Consider the following 26,053-nt stretch of genomic DNA (forward strand, 5'->3'; position numbering starts at 1 on the left):
CAAGGCATTAAATTCCCTAACAGGCAGGTAACTGCTCATGAGTTAATTTCTTCTTGCAGCTTACAGTTAATTGAGAAACAACTAGACCACAGACAAGGTGCTAAGTACACCATTTAGCCCCTTAATCAGCCTGGAGGCTCTCTCCATTCTCCTCAAAATCACCCAACTTTGTATCATTGTATTCTAATCACCAAAAGTTCAATGTGAAGTCTGTACTCTATTTCCAGCCCTTGCATAAATAAACTGATTGGTGAATGCAGGAAATTATTTGCAATTAGTTTTATGCTGAAATATCTCAAATCTGAGACTTCAAACAAACTAAAGGTTAGGTGAAGCTTGTAACATAAATCTTTTAACCTAAAAATAAACTCTAGCTTTCTCTGTTTGAAGGGAAAAAGTAAAGCATTTTACACAAAAACTTATTTATGAGTAGAAGAGTGCTGGATTTTCTACTGCATCGTCAGGAAGTGTTCAGTCACCAAATGGCTGACATTTAAATCTATTACCATCATCCACTAACCCCATTGCAATTTGTGAGCAAACTTCTAATATTAATCACACCAGTGATGAAGAATAAAACCCCTTCATACCTTTGAACTTCATTCCCAGTTCGCTGCTCCATCATTTGGAATATCTAGTTTCGAGGAAGATCAGTAATTCGCAGTTCATATCCCAAAACAAATACCGTTCAGGATGACAGGTGCTCGTATTGTTTTAGAAATTTTGCATTTCAGACAGAAAACCCCCAAAGCCATCATTCAATATGTATGCAAACATAAATGTTCATTTCATCGATTACTACTTGTTCTTGGAGTGCAATTTAAATACTTTAGCTGAATAAAGTTGAAAAAGTAGCAGCAACGCACTGCATTTATCCTCAACAGAAGGGACGCTCGATACTTGCAGCTTAATTTAAGTTGGTACTTGATGCAGTAAAACACTTTCAGAAAGTGCAGTTCAAATCATTACAACCTGATTGCATGATCTTCATTCTTCAGCTGATTCCTTGGTGATTTCATTGGTGAATGTGGCATTAAGTCGGCTCCAATGATTGTCGAGCAATTTCTGTCACTGACATTATTTCACAGTTGTTAAAAGTGGACTAACTGCAGTAAGTTTTCAAAGGTTCACAGCTTTTGACAGGCAGAGTAAAAAAAAGGCAGATCTGTATGCAGGGTTATTCCACCAAAAGCTATAGCCACGTCAGACAGTTTAAACAGTAATCTTCTTACTAATCACAGCCCAATGTTAAATTTACATCCTTTCTATTTGTTGAGAAATTGGGATTCACATGGGAGCTTTGTAACTCTTTCTTAGCAGGTTCTACATGAACGCTTTCAAAAAAAAGAGCCAAAATCAAGCCGATGTTGATGAGTGCATGCGTTTTCCAGAAGCCCAGTTTCATAATCCTACAATTAGGAAGTCACTGTTGATATTCCTGGTGCTGTCGAAGCATTCAACTTTTTTTTTGGTGCTTGAATGTATGTGCTGATTCCACCCTATCAGCTTCTGAAATTACACAAATCTGCATCACAAGCATGGGTTTTAAACTATTTCCCTGTCAGTGTTCTCTGTCCATTGGCTCACAAGTAGTAAGTTTGCAGTACACAGTTAATGTTAACGCTGTGCCCAGGGTAATCCAAAAGACCTAAATAAATCTAACATAATAAATATATTTCAGCTTTGGCTCTTTTTTAAATTAACGATCTGCTCTGATCATTTTAAGGGGAAACACCAACAGGATGATTCAGTAAACTATAGGCTATTAAAAAAACAAATAGTTAAACAGTACTTTTGGGATTTCAATGACGTAAAATTCCACTTAGATATCTAAAAAAAGGACATAACTAATGATATTTATTTCAACATATCACTAGGAAAGTGCAGTGCAAAATGAGCAACATTCCCATAAAAAAAATTGGAGGTTTGTTTGTATACTGCGTATGGAATCTGGCTGCAGCAGGCATCCATGGTTCACCAGAAACTACAAAAAAAGTTTTTTTGTTGTTGTCTCCAAAGTGTTTAACAGTGCAAGGCTTTTCCATTCAAGAGAACTGCCACCGTTTCAGAATCGCCCGTTTGCAAAATACAACCATCGCAATTTTACTTTGATGTTTTCCTTTATTTTATAAAACGCTGAAACTCTCCCGTTATTTTTAGATCACTGTTGTTTTTTTATTTCTGCGTACCGGTGAAGCAGCGAGCGAATGAACACGGCGTGTCAACTGGCACTGGTGAAAATGGACACGAGTTGTCGCTTCAAACATCTGTCTCCACTGCTTTGAGACTTACTGAATTGAGTTTGACAGTCTCTGTGCCGTTGTCTTTCGACTTCTTCAAGCACAGAGATTGTTTGAAGCCCTCCTCCATCTCCAAATATTCGGACTTGTTGCCCAAAGAAGAAGAGCTACGGAACTTCTTCAGGAAATTAGAAGGGAGGTAAGGGAGGGAGCTAGCCTGGACCACCTGAGACTGGTCTTCGTTCTCGGTCTCCCGGTGGTAGAAGTAGTTGAAGTTGGAAACGATGACAGGGACAGGCAGTGCGATGGTCAACACCCCGGCGATGGCACAAAGGGAGCCCACGATCTTGCCGCCCACCGTGATGGGCTTCATGTCCCCGTAACCTACAGTAGTCATGGTGACCACGGCCCACCAGAAAGCGTCGGGGATGCTGCTGAACTGGGACTTGGGGTCATCGGCCTCGGCGAAGTAGACGGCGCTGGAGAACAGGATGACGCCGATGAACAGGAAGAAGATGAGCAAACCCAGCTCCCTCATGCTGGCCCGCAGCGTATGGCCGAGGATCTGCAGCCCCTTCGAGTGGCGGGACAGCTTGAAGATGCGGAACACCCGGACCAGGCGGATGGTCCTGAGGATGGCGAAGGACATGGCCTGCTGCCCGTTGCCCTGCACTTGCGCCAGCTCCGTGCCCAAGGTGATGAAGTAGGGCAGGATGGAGACGATGTCGATCATGTTCATGATGTTCTTGAAGAAGCCCGGCTTGCTGGGGCAGGCGAAGAAGCGCACCAACAATTCGAAGGAGAACCACACGATGCACACCGTCTCCACGATGAAGAAGGGGTCGCTGAAGGTGGTGGCGGCGGCGGACACCGCCGAGGCCCGGGCGGTGCTGTTAGCCGCCGCCGCCGCACTGGAGCCCGGGGAGAAGTCCCGCTCGTCGCGGAACTCGGGCAGTGTCTCCAGGCAGAAGATGACGATGGAGATGAGGATGACCAGCACCGACACGATGGCGATGCCCCTCGCCGGGCTGGAACTCTCGGGATACTCGAAGAGCAGCCAGACTTGGCGCCTGAACTCGTCTTCGGGCAGCGGCTTGTCCTCCTCCTTGACGAAACCCTCCTCCTCGCGGAACTTGAGCATGGCCTCGTCGCCCAGCTCGTAGAACTTGATCTCCTCGGAGAAGATGTCGAAGGGCACGTTGACTGGCCTCTTGAGGCGTCCCCCAGATTGGTAGTAGTAGAGGATGGCATCGAAGCTCGGTCGGTTCCTGTCGAAGAAGTACTCGTTCCTCAGCGGGTCGAAGTAGCACATCCTCCTGCCGGGGTCGCCCAGCAGTGTGTCGGGGAACTGCTCCAGGGTCTTGGTCTGGGTCTCGAAGCGCAGTCCCGACACGTTGATGACCACCCTCTCGCAGCACTCGTACTCGCTGTACACGGAACCGTAACCGTGGCGGGATGGCGGCGGCGGCGGAGGCGGCTCGACGGGGCACGACGCTTCGTCGCCGTCCATGTTGAGGTGCAGGCGGCGGGAGCGGCGCGCCCGCTGCAGATGGCGACCCACCCCCTCCTCCTCCTCCTCCTCCTCCTCCTCTTCCTCCTCCTCTCCCGCCTCCTCCTCCTCGCCGAGAGCGCGCGAGCCACCGTTGCCCTGGCGACCCCCCGGCGTATGCCGGCTCCGGCTGTCCTGCTGCTGCTGCTGCTGCCGCCGCGCACTGCGACTGGCATCCGCTCGCGAGGAGCTCCCACCACCAAGCCCGGCTGCTCCGAACGAACCAGCGGCGGCGTTGCCATGACGATCGGTGCTCCTCCTCCCCTCCCCAGCGTGTGCCTGCTGCTGCTGCTGCTGACAGCCGCCGCCACCCGCCGCGTGCTGGTTGCTGTTGGCAACGGCGGCCGCGGCGGCGGCGGCGGCGGCGGCCGCGGCAGCAGCACGCGAGTTGGCCAGACGCTCCCTCCGTTGGGCGTAGCCATAAGGCGGGTGGCTGTTGCACCCACCGCCTTCCACGCTCACCATTGCGGCTTCCATCTTCCTTTACCAATGGATCCAGCCTCACAGTATTGGAAAGGTCCACGGATTCACTGACTTTATCTTGGTTAAGGATGAAACACCTCAGCAATTTTAAGAGCGCACCAGCAATTTCACAGGCTCTGCAAAACATAAAATTGCCTCTAAATATTAAATTTTGACGATCCACTTTTTGTTTCCACAGATTAAAATATGCATCATAATAAGCACACATGTAACATTGCCATCTACAAACCATCGGTATCGCAAAGTATATCATTGGCGCTTCCAATAAGGATATATCATGACACATGTATGTCATTATATATATAAAACTATAGATAAACAATATCAACACATTTATGCAATGGAGCAGACATCAGCCTCAGAAATAACACCTATCAGGTTTTTTCCCTGACGCTGCCACTTCATCAAAATGTTCTAGGGCCCTTGTCAAGAAGTAGATTTCTGCAGGGTGTTGGTGCAAAGCAATTTCGTATTCCCCCACAGAATCCACCCCCGCCAACAACCCTCACAAGTACAATGTTGCTCGCGCAGAACCCCACCTAGCATTTGGGCAAAGCAGACACAACACTATAACATCTAAGTGATAGACAATGTTAGAGACTTATCCGCTTAAAAATAGGAGTCTCCATTGTTTACGCTGCTAGGGCTCTGTCAACAAGGATGCGAAAAAAAACTTAACCTGACTACCACAGCAGGCGAGCAACACAATACCAAATGAAATCGTTATTGTCAATAGAAACATTTTAGGAGCTTATTGAAAACAGACCAAGAGTGTACATGTGAAATTGAGGGCACAAACGAGATTGATTTGTCTGTGTTTTGAACAGCAAAACTGTCAATTACCGGCTATTTCTTAACCTCAAAAACATTTCCGCTGCAGATGTCTTAACATCGAGTTGTTCTATTGTTGACGTTTTCTAATCCAAAATAACACCTTCATGAAAGTAGATTAAATATATATATATTGAATCACAAAGGCCAGTACAATAATACTTACGATTTATCCTTGATAAATAGCATCAAGATTCAAGATGTGTCTGAAACCCATGCCGCTTATAGATTCTGTTAGTCACTCTCCAGTCTGCTTTGTTTGTGATAAGATTACTGTACCACCGGTACAGGAGCAAAACTAGCCGGTACAAATATTCCACTATGATTACTTGATTAAGTGCTTCCAAACCGATTTTACTCTTACTCCCGAGTAAAATATCAAAAGATATGAATTTTATAAAGAGGGTCGAGGACTTGTATTTCTGTGCACACAATCTTGGAAAACAAATGGAAGAACATAATCCCCGCGTCCTTATCCTAACATGTTATTAAAACGATGACAGTTTTTGATCATTTCCCTCAAATCGCTGTAAATTATCATTCAGATGCAGCTTTCCGAAATCAGTTTCAGGTTGAATTTTGCCCATAACATTGTATTTTCTAATCAGATTTATCCGCTCAAAGCCGAATCGCCTCTCCATTTAATAATACACAACATTAAACGTTAGTTATTACTACATATCTATACGTCTTACTGTTGCTGCTCTCAACTCCAATTGTGCTGTGTATTGTGAAGGGCAAAAGGAAGTGTTTTCTAAGCGACTCGCATCGTACATAACAGCCTTATATCCTCCCTTAGTGGATGGAATAGAAATTGCAGGTTTATTTAAACTTGGTGGTATGATTTAAAATTAGCTACAGCGGTTACATAACGTACTGTTCTAGGAATATGTATATAATTATATGAAGGTGTCTGTCTGTTTGTAATTTCAGCTATAAAAGCAAACAATAGTGATTTGGTCCCTCACTAACAAAATCAGTCAATGCTTTTGCAGTAGTTGGGAAAACTTGTCTGAACCATACCTGACAGTTGCATCTTAAAAAAAATATTTGTTTTTAATAACCGTTGCAAATTTATACATAAAATGATTAAGTAACAAGGAAATTGTGTTTCTTATTTACAAAAGAATCAGTACAACATTCGGATTGCACATCAGTATTGAAAAGAACAACACAAAAAAGCTCAGGGGTGCCCAAACTTGTTTATGCCTTTGAGGCTTTCTATCAACCGGGGCGGGAACCCCGGCACTAGAGAAATTTAGCAGGTCAGGCAGCATCCATTTGAAGATCCAAGATTTAAGGTGATACCCTTCATTTTAACGGGAAAGAGTGGAGGTATTTAGCTGGCATAGAAATATGGAGGGTGGGTGGGGCAATGCTGTCTATCCTCCTCTTCCTTTCCAGTTCAGATGAAGGGTCTCAACACAAATCATCAATTCTCCACTTTCCTCCATAGAAGCTGCCTGACTTACTTGAGTTTCTCCAGTGCACTTGTGTGTTACTCCAGATTTCCGGTATCTGTGGTGTCTTTTATCTCAATATTAAAAGGAACTTCAGTTTGAATGCAGGAGGAGCTACTTTTTTGACAGACAGGTATTTTTACATAGGAAAGATTGCTTGAGAAACCTAATTAGTTGAAATACACACTTAAAGGTCCATAAACCCACAAATATGACCTCACTATTCTCCTTTTCCACTTTTTATTTATTCATAGTAATTTTCTATGATTTGTACTGTATTGCTGCCACAAAAAAATTACAATATATATCAGTGATAATAAACCTGATTCTGATAAGGGTTTTAGGCACATCATGATTAAATATTTTAAGGAAATAAACTAATTGTTTTAGACTAATATAAATTTTAAGTTAGTAATTATAATTTGCTATCAAGTTGAGGAACAGGAAAAGCTATGTTTAACTGTATTCCCCACTTATGAATGCAGAAGGCTTATTAGACTTTGATTTTATATGTTGAATAATATTTCCTTAATTAATGTACAGTAGCTGAACAACTATAGTGTAGTTATTCAAAGTTTCTTCATATTGAAATTGCAGCAACATGGAAGACAAAGAAAGGAATTACAGTATATTTGGGCCAAGTCACATGGACATGTATCTTGTCAAGTAGAAGATCAAGGCATATACTTTCATTAACTTTTCACCAGCAACATTGAGATAAAAACAAGTGCCATACTTTGCTGGAACTGCAAGATGGCATCTGAGAAAGTAATGAAAAATGAGACCAACAATATACTTCCTAAGCACGTGGACCTTAAAACAAAGCAATAACAGAGAAAAAGAGTGAACTAGAAAAGGTGAATTCGAGCCAACTCAAGGAAAGAGGGAAATAAAGAAATGGATTAAAAACAAACCAAAAAAAAAGGCAGGAAAGGGAAGAAAGCCTAACATCACACTTGAAACTTTAAATACTTTGAAAAGCAGGGATAAGACTCTTTAAATTTGTTTATTGTTTTGCTTGGGAAGTTAATTGACATTATATTAAAGGTTATCAAGTAAGTAAAATAGATTTAAGCATCTGCTACATTTTTATGTGGATTTAACATGCACATCCATTATATTGATAGAAAAATAAGGAGCATGTGGGCAAGATGCTTTTTTCACACTGCAAATGGTGGAGCAATTTGAATTAAAAGGAACATTGCAAATATTAACAACAGATGGTGCACCTATGTATTTGCTAGACTTGCTATTTAATTTTTTTGATAATATCATCATTAATCACCACATATATTACACTTCTGGGAAGGCATGGCTCATAACTACCACAAATTAAATTTCAATTTTAAGGTAAAACTTAAACTCAAGGAATTTAATTCATAATTTAAAAAGTCAGATACAGAAGAAAGTTATGGTAGATGATTGTGTTCCTTTATTGTAGTGGTATGTCTTCATGATTCAGCCATGCTGTCTTATTTCTATATTCCAACAATTTTTACCTTGTCTTAAATCAATTAACTTAACCCAAGATTCTGAACTTTCATCTGGGACCTTTTATATTATATTGTGCCCTTTAAAGTCCTGGAATGAAAAGGGTGTGTCACTGCAATTATCTTTTCAGGATTAGGAACAACTGATGGGATCACTGTATGCTGAATTTCTGTTGTATAAATATCTCAAAATAAGTTCTATTTCATTACATACATACTGAAGGATTGTCCATCCGCACAGTGATAGACAGATGTAAATGTTGACAATGCATGATAAAATGAGACCAAAATACATTATTTACTGTTTCCTTGCTGCCTTTGAGAAAGCTAACCATTAAATCATAGACACAATTCTCCAAAATGCATTCATCAAATTAGATGATACTGGCTTTATCAGTACACTGGTTAACTGAGATTTATTTTTGGTGGAAATTTTTGGAAATAATTAGGACTCATTCCAAGTAATGACCATCTTCTGTACTACTGTGTTAACCAGTACATAATACATTCTCTTTTAAAAGAGGCACTATACATCCAGAGACTTAAAGAGCTACTGCCCATTTATAATTTTATAATTATATTTATAATTTATAATTTTATATTTATAAAGTTATAATTTTCTTCACTAACAGCAGGAAAACATTAAAACAAGGTCTGACTTGGAAGGTTGTGTTTCATTCATAAATCTTTGGAGGAGGCTATTGATCCACAGCAGTGCCAGGCTCTCAATATTGCAGAGAAAATTACCACATTCATTTCAGGGAGCCAAGGGGAAATTTATCCTATTAGCCAATTTCCTCTGCTTTATTCTAAAAGGCAAGTAATCAATGAGTTCAGCTCATTGAGTGTAGTTCAGTTTATGGTGCTGAGTAACATTTGCACAAGCAGATAACTAAGGGAGTCAGAACAATTTTCAGTAGTGCAAGACCATTGATTGAATACGTGAGCTTTGTGTGCCAAATAGATGGCCTTTATATGGACTGGAATAATTTCCATTCCATAAATGTGCTACTTATCTTTAGGGAGCAGTGCCTCAGAAAGACAGTGTCCATTATTAAGGATCTCCATTACCAAGGGGATGTTTTTTTTCTCGCTGCTACCATCAGGAAGGAGGAACAGAAGCCTGAAGGCACACACAGCGATTCAGGAACAGCTTCTTCCCCTCTGCCCTCCGATTCCTAAATGGACATTGAAGCTTTGGACACTACTTCACTTTTCTTTTAATATACAGTATTTCTGTTTTTGCACGTTTTTAAAAAATCTATTCAATGTATGTAATTGATTTACTTGTTTATTTATTACTATTATTTTTACTTTATTTATTATTTTTTCTCTTTGCTAGATTATGTATTACATTGAACTGCTGCCGCCAAGTTAACAAATTTCACGTCACATACCGGTGATAATAAACCTGATTCTGATTCTGATAGCCATTGTTTTCTGTATATGAGAAAATTCATAATATGTTGGAAGCTTTATGATTTCTTTATCCTTTGTCAGTCCAATAACTCAATTCTGTTTCAAAAAGTGGATCAGGAGGTGGGCTGGCTGCTGAGTGCAAAGTGATATCTTTCATTCTGTGGCTCAGGTTGTCTTTGACAGCCTGATAGACAAATACATGAAGAGTGTGCTTTTCTCCCAACTCTGCCAAACAGAATGCAGAAGTGAACTTCAGATGTGCAACAATGAAAATAATATTAACTGCATCATATACCTTAACTGGCCACTTAAATGGACACCTCCTATACCAAATAAAATTGGCCACTGAGTGTATGTTTGTGGTCTTCTGCTGCAGTAGCCCATCCACTTAAAGATATGCATGCTGTGCATTTGGAGATGCTCTTTCACACACCATTGCGGTAATGCTTGGTTTTCTGAGTTGCTGTCACCTGTCAGCTTAAACCACTCTGATCTCTCTTATCAACAAGGCATTTTTGCCCACAGAACTGTTGTTCATTGGATGATTTTTATTGTTGTTTTTCTCACCATTCTCTGTAAACTCTAAAGACTGTTGTGTGTGAAAATCCCAGGAAATTATCCGTTTCTGAGATACTCAAACCACCCCATCTGGTACCAACAACCATTCCACATTCAAAGTTACTTAGATTACTTATCTTCACTATCCTGAAATTTGGTTTGAACAACAACTGAACCTCTTGATCATGTCTGCATGTTTTTCTGCATTGAGTTACTGCCACATGATTAGGTGATTAGATATTTGCATTAACAAGCATATTGATTAGGGTGTACCTAATAAAGTGGCCATTTAGTGTATATTGTTACATTGGGTTTTCACCACAATGGCCCAAGTTTGGAGGAATTTACTTCCAGGACATAGAAGTTTTCTGCAATTTTGTGCTAGTAATCTGGCCAACTACTGCAGTTAACCTCCATATTGAGAATCAGAATTCACAGGATACAGCATCTAAACCAAAACAGACTCAGGCTTCAAATCTGGTCTCAACTTTGAAGAAGACTGGATCACACTTAGAATCAAGTGTCTGCTTCAAGGTCTTTGGAAAGATTGATAAAGTAAATAGACAGTGACTTCCAGAGCATAATTCGTAATTCATATTCTTCAATCTGCTTTCCTGTAGATGGATAGAATTGTTGATCCTCAGTCCTATGAAATGATAAGTAAGGCAATCAATGGCTATGGCGCATGGTGCCCTCTGTCAGGTCATCAACAAATCTGCTGACCTGCTATTCGCTCATCAAGAACCAAGTATGGTGCCACATTAGCAGAGAACCCCAGAGGTAGCCATAGTCTTAGAGTGACTTGTTATAATAATATCAAGCACTTTCATGGAGTGAAGATTTAATGTGGGACTTGGCCTGAAACATCGACTGATTGTTCACTTCCATAGATGCTATGTGACCTGCTGAGTTCATCCAGCAGTTTATGTATGTTGCTTTGGATTTCCAGCATCAGCAAAATTTCTTCTGTTTAAGATTTAATGAAGATATTTTGACTAAGTAGTAAAAGTGGTTGAATGGTCCGTAGGTAAAATGACAGGTTTAGAATTAATGAGAAAAATGAGCGATTAGGAATGAGAGCATATGTTAAGAAAGACTGATAGAAGAAAATTCAATTGCAGCTTCCAATGGGGCATTGGTAATGCATACAGGTGAAAAATATTGCAGAGACATGGAAAATACGAGTAGCAAATTAACTGCATGCACTTTCAAAGAGTTGTGACAGACCAAATTGGTCACATGTCTGCCTTCTGTCTGGCAATATAATAAGATTTAATGATTTAATAGGAATCGATCCAAGTTTTGGTTATCCAGTTATGATCACTGCCCAAAATGTGAAGTCAAGTGAAAACAAAGCAGAACTTCTAGAGCACAGAGTTTAAGAAAAACAAATATTCTTTCTTCTGGCTACTTAATTCTCAATATTATTAAGGCAATTTCTAAACTATAGTTGGGGTTGTGAGACGGAATTCTACAGATAGAAATAAGACATCAACTGAGTCTTTCTCAGCTACTTCTCCCCCTGAAACCAAATATATGGGATGTAGTGCATCACTAATATTTTGGAAGTCCTGCTAGTAGGTAATGAAAAAGATCCTGTGATTAATGCAGGCACGTGAATTGAGTTTTTCACATTAAAGTGGGTGCACAATGACATACTTGGTGGTCATGGAGCTCTCATTGATGTACTTAGTGGTCATGTGGGACCCTTAATATAGTGAAGAATATTGAGAGGTATAACAAGACAAGTAGGATGAATGACCATTATGACCATGAAAGAGGAAAGTTTCAACTTTCATCTTAAGAAAGAAGTTGGGAGATGGAAAGGATAAATACAGGTATTCAAAATCTTAGTCTCTACATATCTGAACGCACAACAGGCTATAATATCATAAAGCCATTGGCTATTACAACATGGAGACAGACACTTTGGTCCAGAGGTCCACACCAACTAGCAAGCACACATTTATATTTATTCAAAGTTCAAAGTGGATTTTATTGTCAAAGTACATATATGTCACCATATATAACCCTAAGATTCATCTCCTTGCAGGCATGCTCAGCAAATCTATAGAATAGTAACTATAACAGGATCAATGAAAGATCAACCAGAGTGCAGAAGACAACAAAATGTGCAAATGCAAATATCAATAAATAGCAATAAATAATGAGAACATGAGACAATGATATGAAAAGTCCTTGAAAGTGAATCATTGATTGTGGAACATTTCAATGATGGGGCAAGTGACGTTAAGTGTAGTCATCCTATTTTATTGAAGAGCCTGATGGTTGTGGGGTACACCAATTCAATTTAATCTCCCCACAATTTCCTATCTACTCTCCTGAATTCTACTACTCACCTGTATGCTGGAGGTAATGTACTGTAGCAATGCACCTAGTAATCCGCACATCTTTGGGATGTGGTAGGAAAAAGGAGCACCCAGTGAAAACCCATTCAATCACAGTGAAATCGAATGTGCAATTTCACATTGAGAGCAGCTGAGATCAGGTTAGCCCTTGTTACTGCCGCTCTGTATACACATAAAGAAGTATATAAGTTCAAACTTTTCTTTCTTCTTTCTTATCTTTCTTTGTTCCATAGCTGGAAAGGGACCGGTCAATAATAGATTTGGGAACATAAATTCTTAATGTAATTGTTTCAGCATAGTCATAAATGGGTTTTGAGAGCTTTGGGCAATGTTCCCAGATCACAGTGTTCTGATCATAACTTCTAAACCTCTAACATTTTTTTTCATACTTGAAAATATATAACTTGAAAATGTAGTAAATGTAGGAAAGAGATCAATAAGACTGAAAGAGTGCAGAGAAAATTTACGTGGATATAAGCCGGTACTTGAGGCCCGAGTAATAGGGGAAGAGTGAATAGGTCCACCTTAGTTCCTGGAGCATCAAAGAAAGAGGGAATATTTAATTATGATATACAAAATTAAGAGGGATATAGATAGGTTAAATGCAAGTGGGCTTTTTCCACCAAGGTGGGGTCAGACTAGAAGTAGAGGTTGTGGTAAAGGGTGAAAGGTAAAATATTTAAGGGGAATATGAGGAGGAACTTCTTCAGTCAGACAGTAGTGAGAGTGTGGAATGAGCTTCAAGCAGAGGTGTTGGATGTGGGTTTGATTTCAACAGTTAAAAGAAATTTGGACAGGTACATGGATGGGAGAGGTATGGAGGGCTATGATCTGGGTGTATATTGATAGGACCAGGCAGAACAATAATTCAGCCTGCACCAGATGGGCCAAAGGGCCTGTTTCCCTGCTATAGAGTTCTATGACTCTATGACTCAAATTATCCTCAGCTTGAAGTGATAATTGACTGATCGTTTAAAATCTCATCTGGCATATTAAATTGCATTGCAAACATACCATGAGCCTCCACATCCAACACATCATTCTCCACAACTTCCTCCTTCTTCAACGGGATCCTACCACCAAGTATATCTTTACCTCTGTCCCACTCTCTGCTTTCTCCAGGGAGCATTCCCTCTACAATTCCCTTTTCCATTTGTCCCTCCCCTCTAATTTCCCTCCTGGCACATTTCCCTGGAAGTGATAGAAATGCCACAGCTGCCCATTCATTTCCTTCCTTATCTCCATTCAGGGTCACAAATAGTCCTTCCAGCTGAGGCAATCTATTATAATTATCTATAGTATCCAGTACTCCTGTGCAGCCTACTCTACATTTGTGAGACCCAATGTAAATTTGAGTCCGCTTTGTTGAGAACTTCTGCTCCATCTGTGAAAAGCAGAATTTCCCAGTGGCCAAACATTTTAATTCCTATCCACATTCCTGTTCCAACATGTTGGTCCATGGCTACATCTTCTGCCATGATGGGGCTATTCTCAGAGTGGAGGAGCAAATCAGTCGATTTAACCTCCAACCTGATGGCATGAACATTGATCTCTCCTTCCAGTAATTCTATTTCCTTCCCCCTTCCTCTTCTTCTATTCCCCACTCTGGCCTCTTTCTTCTCACCTCCCTATCACCTCCACCTGGTACCCCTCTTTCTTTCCTTTCTCCCATGGCCCACTTTCCTCTCCTATCAGATTCCTTTTTCTGCAGCCTTTTACCCTTCCCATCCAGCTGGCTTCACCTATCACCTTCTAGCTGGTCCTCCTTCCCCTCCCCACAACTTTTGTTCTGCTATTTTCCCATTCTTTTTCAGTCCTGAAGAACGTCTCAGCCTGAAATGTCAACAGTTTATTCATTTCCATAGATGCTGTCTGACCTGCTGAGTTCCCGCAGCATTCTCTGTGTGTTTATCTGGACTTCCAGCATCTGCAGAATTTCCTGTGTTTACACTAACTTTATGTTCAATTTTCTATGCAATAGAAATCTTCAGTACCGCAGAATTGATGTAGTCAGGTCCTGATGCTTTTGCTGAGTCTGATATTCCTTGATATCATTCTGCATAAATCAAGTCTGCTGAAGGCTGGCCTCTATGATGAAGGAAGCCAAGATGAATTGTCCACAGCGCTCATGGATGAAGCATATGAGCAAGAGGCCTGGAGGCCGGTTGGTCGGCCAGCCCAATGTTCAAGCCTGGAGTTCAGTCCCATCACCAGTTAGTCCAGGGTTGATACTGAAGATCGGAGCCCGAAGGTCAGTCCGAGTCCAGAAGTCAAAGCCCGATGGCAGAAGCTTGGATACAGGCGTTGGCGGATTGTACTTGCGTGTGTATGGGTGGGAGGGAGAAAAGGGGTTTGTTTTGCTGTTGTTGTTTTGTTGTTTGTTGTGTTCTGTTTCATTACGTTCTGTGATTGTTCTTCTGGGAATTGTGAGCATGCTGTGCTTGTACCGGACTGTGTGGCAACACTTGCGGGCGGCCCCCAGCACAGCCTCAGGTGTGTCAGCTATTAATGCTAATGACACATTTCACTGTATAGTTTGGTGTGCGTGTGTAAATAAATCCGAATCCGAATTTTGGTCAATAGTTCCTCAGTCTTGTCTTTGGCATTTATGTCCTGGCCCAATAGTTGGGAGTAAATAATGTTTCTGGAACCTCCTTCTCTTCTTAGCAATTTGCATGTCCATCATTCATAACTAAATGTGGCAGTTTTGTCTGATTTGTTGGTTGTGGCATCGTTTAACCACCTATTGTAACGTTGGTTTTGCTGTTTCTTTCACATATTGCAACATTGTCACATTGGCACCTCCCTTTTGGAACTGGATAGAGCCAACCTCACATGCTCTTCATTACTCCTCATTGAACAAAGATGATTCCATGACTTGGTTGCATTTGTAAGATGAGGAATTTTTGGGCCATGAGGTTGCAGGCTGCAGCCCATGCCCGTGCACAATTTTAGACTGTCAGATTTGCTCAGTGTCCTTCAAAATTCAGCAAATAACTCAGTAATAATGTTACCAAAGTAGTTCTTCAATGGACAATTATGAATCAATGGGTGGGTTTAGTATCACATAAGAAGCAAGGACAGCTGGTTACCTTTTTTGAAGAACATTAATTTAAGACAATCCTGAGATTTTTTAGTTACTACTGTTGGATTAGGGTCTAAATTATCAAATCAATTTTCTTTATGATTGCTTATACGTTTATATAATCACCTCTTTGTCTGTAAACGCTCAGTGGATTTTTAGGAATTTGTATTACAGCTGGTCCTGTATGCTGTGCAGAACATCTAACAAAATCACAAGACTTGCACTGCATTTGAGACATCCTAAGAAATGTCTGGACAATCTTATTTCCAGATCCAACATTATCATAGAGGCCAGTTTGACTAAAAATTCAATTAAGTTGAAATTGACTACATGTCTCTTGATGAACTAATTTATTTATTTGCTGCCATTTATGCCACTGGCATTTAGGGCAGCAATGAAGTTCTTCCATCTATGTCTATCCTTGGTCACTCAGATATGGATATTGATATCTACAAAACAATTTTGTTTGACCAGTCAGGGTTGTTAGCCCTGAGCTGAACTCCTGAACCTGGAGGACTGGTGGACCACTCTCAGTCTGGTCTCTTCTCTTTGACCTGTTTGGCATGGGTGAGTGTACCACAATACAAAGCATAAAAGCCCTTACTGAAGCCAAGATAGCCCTCTGGGTTGTTGAAGCACACAAGCCTCCAAACTATGACAAGATTGTGGTCCTCTTGGAGGTGCGTTACTAACACGTAAGATTAAATATTATATCATCTTTCCCATTGCTTAAGAAATAATTAGAAAACATAGCCTATCATTATGAATGAAGTCTGTGGTACAAGTAATAGCTTGGGATTTCCTTGGAATTGCTATCCCTAATGACATTTACCAAGTTTTACAGATCCACCATAGAAAGCATCCTGTCCAGATGCATCACAGCTTGATATGGCAACTGCTTTATCCAAGACCACAAGAAATTGCAGAGAGGTGTAAACACAGCCCAGTCCATCAGGCAGACCAGTCTCCCCTTATCAACCTTGCTTACCTTCCCCCCACCTCAGAAAAGCAGCCAAAGTAATCAAGGACTCGTCCCACCCCAGTCATTCTGTTTTTTTCCCCATCAGGTAAAAGATACAACAGCTTGAGAGTGCACATTACCACCATGCTCAGAAACAACTTCTATCCCACTGTTGTCAGTCTCCTAAACAGACTTCTAAGAGATCCAGAACAAGAGAAAATCTGCAGATGCTGAAAATCTGAGCAATACTGGAGGAATTCAGCGGGCCAGGCAGCATCTATGGAAAAGAGTACAGTCAACGTTTCAGACCAAAATCCTTCGGCAGGATCTAGTCTTGGCCTTTGTACTTTATTTGTCCATTTGCACTCTACTTCCTCTGTAATTGTAACAGTATATTCTTCATTCTAATTTCCTTTTAACTATCTTGCATACTTATGCATGTATGGAATAGTCTGTCTGGATGACATGCAAACTTGGCCATTCACTGAATTTTGGTACATGTGTCAATAATGAACCAATATCAATACTATCAGTGTTCATTGTATATCTACCACAAGGATTTGCTCTTACCTTTAGCTGGTCCACTGTTATGAAGTTCCCCATGAAAGCCAGGTCTAACTACAGTGCAGTATTTTCCAATTATACATCCGAGAGAAAGGCCACAAACACCAATGAAGCTACAACACAAGATTGAATGGGAAAAAAAAAGTTGTCAAATAAATTGAATGTTGGCATTCACATTCAAATCCTCTCAAGAGTTAAAAAAAAGTAAAAGCTTGATGTGATTAGCTAAAACACTGAAACAATTGAAATACTAAAGAACAGTTAAATATAATATATTTTGACTGTAATGCCACCAATTCAAAACTTATTGTTTGAAATTTACCCTTTCTCTCTATTGCAATGAAGAGAGCCACAGAAACTGGGCCAAGACTATCCTGCTGTAAGTTTAAGGGGCAAATTTCCCAGCATCATAACTGAGAAGCAGAAGGAGATTTGTACTCTGCTGCTGGATACCAATGTGAACAGCTCTGGGCCCCTTACCCAAGAAAGGATCTGTTGGCATTAGAGAGGATGCAGAGGAGATTCACAAGAAACATTCCAAGAATGAAAAGGTTAACATATAAGGAGTGTTTGATTGCTCTGGTGCTTAATCACTGGAGTTTAGAAGAATGGTAGTGGGGGGGGGGAGATATTTAATTAAAACCCATCAAATTTTGAAAGACCTAGATAGAGTGGACACGGAGAGGATGTTTCCTGAGTTACTGTGCTTATATGTGTATTATGTGTACAACTGCCTTACATCCTGGTCCAGAGAAATTTCATATTTGATGGTATACATGCATATAGTTAAATGACAATAAACTTGACTTGACTAGACTTGACTTGAAGTCTAGGTCCAGAGGACATTATAAAGGACATCCCTTTTCAGTGGAGTTGAGGAGGAAGTTCTTTAGCCAGAGGGTGATGAATCTGTGGAATTCAATGCCACAGACTGCCATGGTGGCAAAATCATTGGGTATATTTGAAACAGAGGTTGATAGGTTCTATAATATTAAGGGCAGGAGACTGGGGTTCAGATGGATAATAAATCTGCCACGATGGAATGGTGGAGCAGACTCGAAGAGCCAAGTAGACTACTTCTGCTCTGATGTTCTGTGCTGCTATAGAATACAGTAACCAACAATGAAGAATTTTGGGATTTCTGTAAGCATGTAATACATGAACACAAATTCCAAACTTCCTCACAGCTGTAAAGCTAAACGTTGTCAGCTTCATATAAATTTACTGGTTATCTGGTTAATCCCAGTCAATGTATACAGTTATTTTTTTGTGTGTTGACAGGAAATCAAATGGTATTTTAAAAAAATCAGATCTTGAAATCCCAAATTCACAAAAAATAACTTCCAATTGTTATGTAATTTGATATTATAAAACATTTAAAGTCCCATTTCAGACAATGTTTTATTCATGAGTAGGGCAATCAATTGAGATCTCATGACAGTTCCAACTGCCTAATTCCTGCTACTCCTTCTGTGAACATGATTCGTCAGTAACTGCATGAAGTGTCAACACTAGTGGGACTGCAGTTTAGTACAGATGGTTTCTTTTCAAAGTCCTGTTTAAAATTGTAAGAAAATATTGGTTAGCTCTCAGATAGAGGAGCATAACTAAATTAGGTGGTTTGCTTTATCCATGGGATATAAACATATCTTTGGTGCGCATCAGAGAGAGAGAAGGGAGAGGGGCAGGAAGAGGAGAAAGGGGAGGGGAAGGGGAGGGAGGAAGAGAGAGGGGAAGGGGAACAAGAAAGAGAGAGAGTGAGAGTGAGAAAGAGAGAGCAAAAGAGAGCAAGGGATTGTAACAGTATCTGTTACTTCTAATTGTTCTGAGATAATATTTGAAATGTTCTGTTGAGGAATGTAACCAGCTATGTCTAAAATAATCTAAAATAATCCAAATAAAAGCAACTGCTTTCGAGCATTCTTGCTTGCCTCAAAAATTTGTCTGCAAATTTCATCTGCACAATTTGATTTACAATTCACTTTCTGTAATAAGATCCTCCTTAGACAAATCCATATAAATTGTATTTAAACCAATTCTGCACTTAAATCTTCACATTCTAATTTAGCAAGCAAACACGAGGAAATCTGCAGATGCTGGAAATTTAAACAACACACACAAAATGCTGGTGGATTTGTTCCACCAGCATTTTGTGTGTGATATTCTAATTTAATTGTCTTTAATTAATATTACTGTTACATATTATTTTTCTTCTTTGTCATTCCTGAATGTTTTATAGCCATGTAAATAATTGTCAATTATAAATCATCTAGCTGAATTTTAGTTTGTACGATTATCTTACTGCCTTTTATCTTAATTCATGTTCCCAGTTGCTGCCTAGAAACTCATGTGGTGACCTAAACACATCTTCTTCATAATGAGCCCCTCGGAATGCAGGAGGACTTGCCTCGATTCAGGTTCTGTGGTTGCTCAGGTACCCAATGGGACCAATGTGGAATAGGTAGACTCTACGACTGGTGTGGATTAAGTGTTTAATGACACCAGCTGGTAGGTAGTTTGAGAAATGGTGCATTGCTTCCATCATTTATGCTGGGCTTCAATGTTCCCCAGGTGACTGGATGCAAAGTTCTCAGTGCCACCTGGAAAACCTCTTCTCTGTCATGAACCAGGAATTTCTACTAATCATTGGGAACTTAAATTTTACAACAAGGCCTTGAGAACCTCTTTGAATCTTCAACGTTCAAAAGTTCAAAGTAAGTATATATAAAATAAGATTCTACATTGAGATTTATATTCTTGCAGGCAATTGCAGTAGACCAAATAACTACAATAGAATCCATCAAAACCTACACACAAAGACTGACAAACAACCAATGTGTAAAAGATGACAAACTGTGCAAATACAAAAAGAAGATAACTAAATAATACTGAGTACATGAGTTGTAGAGTCCTTAAAAGTGAGTCCGTAGGTTGTGGGTTTTCTTCTGTCCACCTGGTAATCTCTTACATTAAATGAGTTTGTGCTAGAGTAGTTGTTTCAGTGGCGTAGTAGCCTGCCCCTCATAACTGCATAACTGATCAAGTATAATGGTAGCATAGTGGTTAGCATAACACTTTACAACATCAGCATTAAGGCCAGGGTTTAATTCCCACTGCTGGCTATAAGGAGTATGTATGTTCTACCTGTGACTGAATGGTTTTCCTCCCACATTCCAATGATGTATGAGCTAGGGTTAGTAAGTTGAGAGCTTGCTATATTGGTGCCAGAAGCATGGTGACTCTTGCGGGATGCTCTCATCATACTCTCAACACAAATGGCACATTCCACTGAATGTCCGATGTTTCGATGTACGTATGATAAATAAATTCCAGGTGAAGTTACTTTTCCAGTAGAGAATCAGAATCAGACTCAAAATCAAATTTATTATCATTGAATTAAATGAAGTGCAATTCGGCGGCAGTACAGAGCAAAGACATAATAATTACTATACATTACAAAAATAAATAGTGTTAAATAAAATGTATTAACAAGGACCAATGCTCATGGACCATTCAGTCATCTATTGGCAGAGGAAAAGAAACTGTTAATGAATTTAGAGGATTTTGGGTTGACGTTTCTCTAGTTTTTATCAGCCTGGTTTACGACTTTGACTTTGGTTTACAACTTCAAACATACGTTTCTTCAGGTGGTTACAGGCTCTGCTGATGCACTGAGCCCTGGCTCTTGAAATAAAGGTAGTGAGTCCATGTTTTCCATGGTCTTAGTATGTGTCTTTGTTATCAGAAGGTGATGCTGCACAGCAGTGGCAGATCAGCAAAGGAGCTTTGATTTACAGTTTTAAAGTGTATGATCTATTTTTTCATGGTCAGTGAATAAACCAATGAAAACCTTCAGCTGATCTTCAAAACATGAAAATTTACAAGCATAGTCTGTGTTTTGCCACTTGATGACTGATATTGGGGTGGCCATAATTCCGTAGTGGTGACAACATCAGAAGAACAGATTTCCACTTGTCTCATAGATTAAGTCCATTACAACAGAGACCCTGTTGGAGCTGAGTTCTGTCATTGTATTGAAATAATTTCAGCAAAGTATTAGAGTGATGAAGCAACCTTGCTTGATGTCCAGAATGTTCTGTGATTAGATTTGTATGGATTCATGGTTCAAGATGACCACATATCTGCCAACAAGATAGAGTTTTAAGATAGAGACACATTACTCCTGGCAGCCAGATTTGTCTTGATTGATGGAAGTCAAAATAGGTCATTCATAAAGGCTGAAAATAGTCCTTGCATTTCTTATGGAGTTGATGCATGGTGAAGTATATCCATTGGACCTTTAATTAGACGGAGTCCACTCTGTGATTCTGGGCTTCAACTGCTAGGTGGAGGCAATTGGGAAGAAACCTAGAGCTGTGGGAGATGGCAGCTAAACATATGCTGTGTGTAGCACTTACACCCTTATCTAAAAATCTTCACAAGATTGCTAAACGTTTATATACGTTTGCCCAAAAACATTTGCCACAATTTAAAGCTTTAAAGCAGGGTTTCATTTGTTTCCATTGGGACCTCAGTGTACAGCACACAGTAACTATATTGTTGTCCCTCTGTCTGCTCAGTAGATGGGCAGAGCTAAAAGAATTCTCCCTGTAGCAAACACATACAGTGGCAGAGAGGGCTGTGACGGCATGAAGGGAAAAGCAGGGAAGGGGGCAAAGCAGTCTGCAATTTTTCTGGGTCCCCAGGTCCATATGATTGGACTGCAAGTGACCCTAAGACTTACAAATTGATCAGTGATATATGCATACAGCTCACAAGTGAGAATATGAGAATGTCTGGAAATGTAGAGGAGGTTGACCCAAAAGCAGAACAGCAGTGAACAATAACATTAATAATAGACCATGAAATAATGAGCCACGAGGAGCCACCAAACAAGAGAGAACAGAAACTAAACACAACGGGCAACAAGGTAAACCTTAAGCAAGGAGAGTGAAAGCTAGGAGCAACTAGTTGAGGCAGGCTGGTTTGATGTGAACAAGGGCTGTGGATGAGAACCGGGATTAAATAGGCTTCAAGTGATGAGTCTGGAATGAGTGGCAGATGCATCCTATTAGCTGGGTGGGTACTGGGAAGTTCCTGCATGTGCAGGGTTGGAGGTGGCAGTGGAAGCAGGCCCGACAGAGAATAGCTGTGATCAGTGAAGGGAGCCCTAGTGATGATAGTATTCTACTGCTGCTGTAGACCATCCGCTTCAAGGTTAAAAATGTTTTGTCTTCAGAGATGTTCTTCTGCACACAACTGTTATAGCCCATGGCGATTTGAGTTACTGTCACCTTTATACTAGGTTGAACTAATCTGGCCAGTTTCCTCTGACCTCTCTCATTAACAAATTGTTTTCATCCACAGAAATGCAGCTCACTGATGTTCTATGTTTCTCATACCATTCTCTGTAAACTGCAAAGACTTGTGTGTGAAAATCAGCAGTTTCTGAGATACCCAAACCACCCCGTCAGGCACCAACAATCATTCAATTGTCAAAGTCACTTAGATCACATTTTTTCTCCATTCTGATGCTTCGTCTGAACAGCTAATGAACCTCTTGACCATGTCTCCATGCTTTTATGCATCGAGTTGCTGCTGCATAATTGGATGATTAGATATTTGCATTAACAAGCAGGTATCCTAGTGTAAAGTGGCCCTGAGTTAAGTTATCCTAGCCATTGTAAAGTATGTCCTGAGGACTGAGCCTTGGGCCTATTCCATCCGCCCTAGAAGCAGATCTGGTTCGGGATGCTGTTAGCTTACTTCTATTGTTTGCATGATTTGTGTTTTTTTTTCTCTCTCTTGTTCTCTGTCCAGTGGCTTTTGGTCTCTTTTTTAATTGGGTCATTCAGGTTTCTTGCTTTGTGGTTTGCCTGTAAGCAGGTACATTTCATGGTGTGTAATTTATACATTCTTTGATTATAAATGTGCTTTGAATCTTTGAAATGTTAAACACTAAACATCAATGTAAGTGATAATTCATTCCCACACCATGTATTTCTGGAGGTTGTGAATGACAGACCTCAGTTGGTTAGAATTGTACATAAGATTCCATCCACACTGATACCCAACACTGGTGCTCGCCAGGGATGTGTGCTCAGTCCCCTAACTGACTGCAGTCTCTAAACCATTGACTGCGCAGCCAGGTGCAATGTCAACTTGATCTTTTAAGTTCACTGATCAGCTGGGATCAAAACAAAAAAGGTGACGGACTATTACAAAGAGATCATAAACCTTGTATCATGGTGTCAGATAAACAACCTTGGCCTTAACATCAGCAAGATTAAAGAGTTAGTTGTTGACCTAACTCTCTTAGGAGAGAAGTGGGAGGAGGTGTGGCGAGGGGAGGGATAGTGAAGTGAATACAACCCTGTCCTCATTGGTAGAGCTTCTGTAGAGGGAACTTCTGTACAGAGAGCTTCAAGTTGGTTTTACATTACCAGCAAACTCACCCAGTCCTTTCACACTGATGCAGAATCAAGAAAGCACATCAACGTATTTACTGCCTTAGGTGTCTGAGAAGATCCAGCACATTCAGAAGGATTTTCTCAAACTTCTACAGATATTCTATAGAAAGTATCTCTATTGCTTGCATCTCAGCCTGAAATGGTAATTACCTACTCTGACTTTCAGAACCTGCAGAGAGTGGACAAGCACACCCCAATCTATCACAGGCTCATCATTTCCTGCCTTCTAGTCCACTGTCCTGGTGTTTTGCTTGAGGAAAGCCAGTACTGTCAAGAATACCTGCCACCTTAGCCATTTCTTTTTCTCTCTTCTACCTTCTAGGAGAAGATGTTGTCACATACTCATACTGGACTGTAATGCCATCAATTCAAAACTTATTGCTTTTATCATGAATGAATTAATCATAGGTTCCCCTAAGAAAAACCATCAAGTTTCACTGTCAATGAGGGAAATATGACCGATGATGCCAATTGCTTTGTGACCGAATATAACCAATTCGTTGGCAGGGTGCATGCCAAAGAGTAGTTGTGCCAACTTCGTGATGGTTGCTTGATCCATAAAATAGATTTTATGCATTAAAATGGCACCAGCAACCAATGGCGACATGTTGCAGACACCTCACAAAATAACTGGCTACTCTTCATCTGGATATACTTCTTCTGAAGAGCAATCAATTGCAGCCTGTAACTTCCATTTTGAGGATGTAGTTTTTGAGCTGACTAAATGAGCGAGCACTTTTGTGATTCCTTGGGGGATTTGGTGAGGATGAGATTAGAGACAGCAGCTACAGTCAAAGCGGCTATCACTGGGGGCATTGATTCCTGGTGGCAGAAAACAAACTCATGGTTGGCTCCGTAGCTCAGTGCAGATTAAAGAGTCGATCAAAATTAAAATCCTTGAGGAGGTGAACACGAAACAAAAAGGTGTTCAGCGCTGTCTACCTCGGGTTGACAGGCCTCCCTCTGTTCTTGCTGCTGCTAGTGGGCAGGAGGTGTCTAAGTCCTGTGTATCACACCACCAGGTTCATAAACAGTTGTTACTCTACAGCCACTGGGCTCCTGGATGGACTTCACTCACCTCAGCGCTGAACAGGCTCTGAAGTTGTGGACTCACTTTTGGAAACTCTGAGGTTCAAGTTTCATGTGTTTTTTGGTTACTATAGTTTTACTATTTATGCAATTTGATCAAGGTGCTTCAACATTGAACAGATTCTACAGCTGTGGCCAGCAACCTTTGGCACAGTGCTGAACTGGCTCTGTGGCTGTTGGCTCTATTTCAGAGTCTCTGTGGTTAATCTGTGTGTTATTTGTTTACTTTTTATTGTCTGCACAATTTGTTCTTTTTTCACACATTGGGTGTTTGATGGTCTTTGTTGTGTGGGGTTTTCTTTAAACATGTTCTATTGTGTTTCTTTGTTTTGTGGCTGCCTGCAAGAAGACAAATCTCAGGGTTGTATACAGCATGCACACATTGATAATAAATGTACTTTTACATTTGAACTTAACATAAAAATGTTCTGGACAAATCTTCCAATTTCTAGGCCTATGTTTCTTAAACCCTGTATGATAATTTCCACAGATTCACACAGAGCTTGTAAGGTTTTAATTTGCTTTTCATAATCTTAACCTCTTTTTAATAAATTCATTCTTAATTCCTTTACCACAATTAGAATGACAGCCTTTATCTGGTGCAACTCATAAAATGGCTTCATTTACCATACCATCACATCAAGAGACCATTGGGATTCAGACATGACCCTTCCCTTCCTATTTGATGTACTGGTCCTTTCTTTCATCATCTGCAGACAGAGATCAGATCACACTTGCCTCACCTCTCCAAATCTCCACATCATCAGACCCCTTGTCACACATCCAAATCAATCGTGCTGCTGCTTCCCAAGGTTAATTCTCTGAATGACTGAAACCTTTGTCTTTGGTCCCACCACCAGCACAGCATATTTTCCAACAAAGAGGTTTCTCCTTCTGGTTACAAAACAGGCTGAACAAAACTGTTCATTACTTCATTTCTCTTTCATCTCCAAATTGTCTGTTTCTTGGCAAGAGATTATAGTTAAGAGAGCAGGCAAGAACATGGTGAACTAAATGTAAGGTTGAAAAATGTGAGATCATTCACTTTGGTAGCAAATTTAGGCAGAATATTTTTTGAATAGTAACCAAATGGGAACTGATGATGTTCATAAGGTGTGCTTTTACATAAGTCACTGAAAACCAATATGCAGATGCAGCAAGTGATTAGGAAAAGAAATACACAGACCCTTTGTCTGAGAGAATCTGAATACTGGAGTAACATGGTCTTACAGGTACACATAAGGACTTTGCTAAGACGCATTTGGAGAACAGTATATATTTTTGATTTATTTGTCATTTAACACTTCAGCCATGTCACCTCCAGATAAGACTTTCACTAAAGTGCATATAAGTAATTCCATCCTTTCCTCATAGTTCAAAGTTTAAATGTGACTTTTTTTTTTCTGGTCTGCAGTTTTAGATGTGATTTTTTTTTCCCAGCTCTGCACTCTCCAGAGCCAGAATAACTCTGATCAGAGAAAAACT

General features: G+C 40.4%; 1 protein-coding gene across 1 annotated transcript; it reads right to left on the reverse strand.

Annotated features, from left to right (window-relative positions):
- Positions 1-1,894: 1,894 nt before the first annotated feature.
- kcna4 (potassium voltage-gated channel, shaker-related subfamily, member 4) lies at positions 1,895-4,266 on the reverse strand. The gene is made up of 2 exons (XM_059973969.1): positions 4,129-4,266; positions 1,895-4,068 (listed from the first exon to the last, which is right to left on the reverse strand). The coding sequence occupies exons 1-2, from the start codon at positions 4,264-4,266 to the stop codon at positions 2,260-2,262; spliced, it is 1,947 nt and encodes a 648-aa protein (XP_059829952.1). The 3' UTR covers positions 1,895-2,259.
- Between the last annotated feature and the right edge of the window lie 21,787 nt (positions 4,267-26,053).

This window comes from Hypanus sabinus, chromosome 7 (genome assembly GCF_030144855.1).
Source record: "Hypanus sabinus isolate sHypSab1 chromosome 7, sHypSab1.hap1, whole genome shotgun sequence".
NCBI classification, from domain to species: domain Eukaryota; kingdom Metazoa; phylum Chordata; class Chondrichthyes; order Myliobatiformes; family Dasyatidae; genus Hypanus; species Hypanus sabinus.

Coding starts and splice junctions, on each gene's coding strand:
- kcna4 (XM_059973969.1), bottom strand. CDS start 4,266: ATGGAAGCCGCAATGGTGAGCGTGGAAGGCGGTGGGTGCAACAGCCAC. Junction 4,069..4,128: donor CCGCCGCCGCCGCGGCCGCC/GTTGCCAACAGC, acceptor CAGCAGCAGCAG/GCACACGCTGGGGAGGGGAG.